The sequence below is a fragment of the Parasteatoda tepidariorum genome, chromosome 1, assembly GCF_043381705.1.
Source record: "Parasteatoda tepidariorum isolate YZ-2023 chromosome 1, CAS_Ptep_4.0, whole genome shotgun sequence".
In the NCBI taxonomy this organism is placed as follows: Eukaryota; Metazoa; Arthropoda; class Arachnida; order Araneae; family Theridiidae; genus Parasteatoda; species Parasteatoda tepidariorum.
Window position 1 is genome coordinate 87,011,192 of NC_092204.1, and position 3,601 is coordinate 87,014,792.

General features: G+C 26.8%; 1 protein-coding gene across 7 annotated transcripts in view; it reads right to left on the reverse strand.

The window, feature by feature from the left end:
• The window catches only part of LOC107455110 (UV-stimulated scaffold protein A), a 29,524-nt gene that overhangs the window by 16,390 nt on the left and 9,533 nt on the right, over positions 1–3,601 (reverse strand). For 4 of the 7 annotated variants that reach the window (XM_071183360.1, XM_071183373.1, XM_043040185.1 and 1 more), the window contains exons 2-4: positions 3,071–3,180; positions 2,323–2,436; positions 579–789 (exon numbers count right to left, since the gene is read on the reverse strand). In XM_071183360.1, the coding sequence (XP_071039461.1) occupies positions 579–789; positions 2,323–2,432 (321 nt within the window). In that variant the 5' untranslated portion in view covers positions 2,433–2,436; positions 3,071–3,180. Of the gene's footprint in view, positions 1–578; positions 790–2,322; positions 2,437–3,070; positions 3,181–3,464; positions 3,525–3,601 lie in introns of those variants that run through there. The other 3 variants (XM_016072560.2, XM_071183371.1, XM_043040189.2) reach the window with 2 other exon arrangements.

Below are 3,601 nucleotides of genomic sequence, written 5' to 3' on the forward strand. Positions count from 1 at the left end.
TATTTAATTATTATTTTTATTTTCTTTATAAAATTATATTTTAAGTAATTTGCTAAAAAGAGAGAAATGAATTTTTTTTAAAAAATAAAGTAAATAATTTTTAACAACAATTGTAAAAATTAGGAAATGAACATGCATTTATTAAAAAATTACAATGGTATTTTACAATGTGCCTTTCAAATTAAAAATTAAAAAAAACTGAATTCTTTAATAAAGGAATATGTTTCCCTAATAACCATTTTCACCATTTATAACAGTTCTTTATTTATTATTTTTTTTTTTGCAGCAATATAAAAACAAATTTTTAACTAGACTAGATTCACAGCCAGCAAATACAAATGTTGAACATAAAACCTAATTTAAGATTGCTAAAGATAAAACGATAAAAAATTTCATTCACCTTATTAAATAAAAAAAGTCTAAATAAAGTAGTTTTTAATAGTTAATATGAACACAATTGTCTTTATTTATTTTAATAACGAAGTCTGGTTTCTACCGGAAGAAGAATAATTATTTAAGATTCCTTAGTTGAAAAAATTGTGAACAGCTGGTCTAATACATATAGAGCAAATACTAACTTGAGGTAGTGGAAGAGGCTGATCTGGATCACTCTCTGCAACCAATTCAAGAAATTCCTCTAAATCATTTTCAAGAAGTTTTCGGAAGAGAGATGATCTTTGAAAGAGCTCATTAATTATCAAAAGCACAGAGTATCGTATTTCTGAATGTTCTTTTCTTAATTGAGTCATTAATACATTGTAAGTGAAATATACATATTCATTAGAAGACCTACAACAAAAAAGAAATTAAAATAAATACTAAAAATTTAGCATAGGAATGTGATTTAAGCAAAATAAACTAATATATATATGACTGGATTTCTTATATTTCAAATATTTTTAAATAAACAAAGGTAATATAAAAGCAGTAAAGTAAATTACTTCTTAAAAATAATATTGCCTATAGGTAGCGGTAAAAACAGCATAGATACACAAAAAAAAAAGAAAAATTCAATCAAGCACCCAGATTTTTAGGCAAGTAGCAATATACAAAAAGTTATAGATAAATAACCATTAATAATAAATAACCCTAGATAAGTAACCATTATTAATCACAAAAATAGCGAGAAAAAAATTTATAGTAAAAATAATAATCCTTATAAAAAGAAAAGTTTAATAAAGAGTGCTACATAAATAACAATTTCATGAAAGTGGATCAATTCCTGTGTGGCATCACTTTAAAAAAATCAAATAATTCTTTTCATTCAAGATTATTTTGTCAAAGAAATATCCTGAAATTGTGAAATATTTTTCCCCTGTATGTATATAGATAATTTAAGGCAATTACCCACTTCTTGGCAGCTATTTTCTAAACATTTGCCCTATGTTGCACATTTTTCCGACATAACAAATCCTCGTTTACATTTCTAAGTTAACAAATTTATATGATAGTAAGAATAGAATTTAGAATTTGTTAATATCAAATATTAACAAAATTACAAAAATTCTAACAATTAATGCTTTTAATTAATGTCATAACAGTGAATGATAGTGAATACTATAAAGACAGAAAATTACCATATACCTAATAATTCTAAAAAGACAATGTGGTCCTTCTTAGATTACTTCAGTGTAGATCTAAAATATATATCTAAAAATGTTGTAAAAGTAACTTATTAAAGATATAGTCCCGCAGTGGACTGATCGTTAAGACACGGTTCCCAGCAGATCACCGAAGTCAAGCATCACTGGCTACGGTCAGTGTGCGGGTGGGGGACCACTTGGATCAGTCTGCGTAGGGACCGAGGGTGTGCGGTACTGGTCCTCGTTAAACTGCGCTACAGTAAAGTGCTCAACTTCGAGCGCAGGTCGTCGGACTACCAAAGCGGGGGTGCCATCCCTTCCGCAGAGGATCAAAATTGTGATGGCATGTCTTCGGATCATCCTCTAGGATGCTTCCCAAACTGTCGCCAATAGCCCATTGTGCAGCTCTAGTGCGATGTAAATTAACAACAACAACTTATTAAAGATATAGTAGCAACTTGAACATTAAAATCCCATAGGATTTATTTATAAAAGTTTGTAGCAAAAAAATTAGTGATAAAAGTTTATTCTCCCCATAATCAGCATATGAAAATCAATTTACCCTAAAAAAATAATAAAATAAACTACTTCAGAAGAGAATAATGTCAAAAAAGAGATATTTTTGGGAGATTTCTTAATTGCTCAATTTTAATTTGAAGATTCTTGAGGCACTAAAAATTTAGAAAAACTGCACTAAGTGATTTAAACAAGGTAAAGGAAGCAAAAAATATCAACTTACTTGCATATATTTTTCAATTTTTTCATTGAAGTTTCATCTAATATTTTTTTCCCAGAAGTAACTTGAGAATCAATAATCTTCGAAATTTCAATTTCCTTCATAGATGACATTTTGCTACAAAATTTTTAAATATTAAAAAATAAAAATGCAACATTGATACAACAACATATAAACTCATTATTGAGTAAGGATTAAAATAAAATAAACAATAAAGAGAAAAAGTGTAACAGCAGTTAAAAATTTAGTTAAAACATTAATTTCGAAAACATTATATTGGTGAAAAAGATTAGACATTTTTGAATGCATAAATATGTAAAATAAAGTAACATTTTTATATTCATTTTATGCATTAGCATGTTCTATAGTTTCTTCTAAAAAATTATTTTAATGGTTTGTAAATTTAATTACATCTCAGAAAATAGATTTATTTACAAAGGTATTTATTTACCATGTATTTAAGAATTAATATGTTAAATAAACCTAATGTATGTTAAATAATATGTAGGTTAAATAACCTCTGCAAATGAAATAATACTTAAATTTTACTTTTCCTTACATTCAGAGATTCATTTGCAATAAAATTTCAATTATCCGTTAACATAATAAACCTTTTGAAACTGGGAATACATTCTAGCTTCTGATGGATCCCTTTGCTTATGACAGTATTTAAAGAGTTAATTAACAATATAACAATTAAATTTCTTTTAAAAAAATATTTAGATATATGCCCTATGACTATGAGGTATACCTTTCAAGTTGGTCCCTTTGTGTGATGTTTTTACTGAGATTCTCACGGGCAGCTGCTCAGAAGCTACCAAGGCTTGGCAACTATTCTGCCACAGATCAAGATACGTAAATCTACAGTAATTAAAAAACCTTTAAAAAAAACACTAAGGATTGGGAAATATATATATATATATATATATATATATAAGTANTAAATATATATATATATATATATATTAGATGTATAATTTTAAAAAAATCATTAAAATTAATTATATTTAAAAAAACAAAAAAACATCGCCTTGTTCAAGCAAGAGAAATAAAATTTTTTTAGCAACATAAATAAGTAACAATTCACGCTGTAATTTTTTTTTCTTCAAATTATACATTTTGTGATAAACCAGTAAATCTCAGACCTCACATGATAAACCTAGATTTGCGAAAGTGGTTGGGCAAAAGTTCGCCGAAGTACTCTTTAATATTAAATATGATTCAATTTCGGCCTTTGGCATTGAGATAAATCCTAGGCATTGAGATAAAACCTAGAATTTAC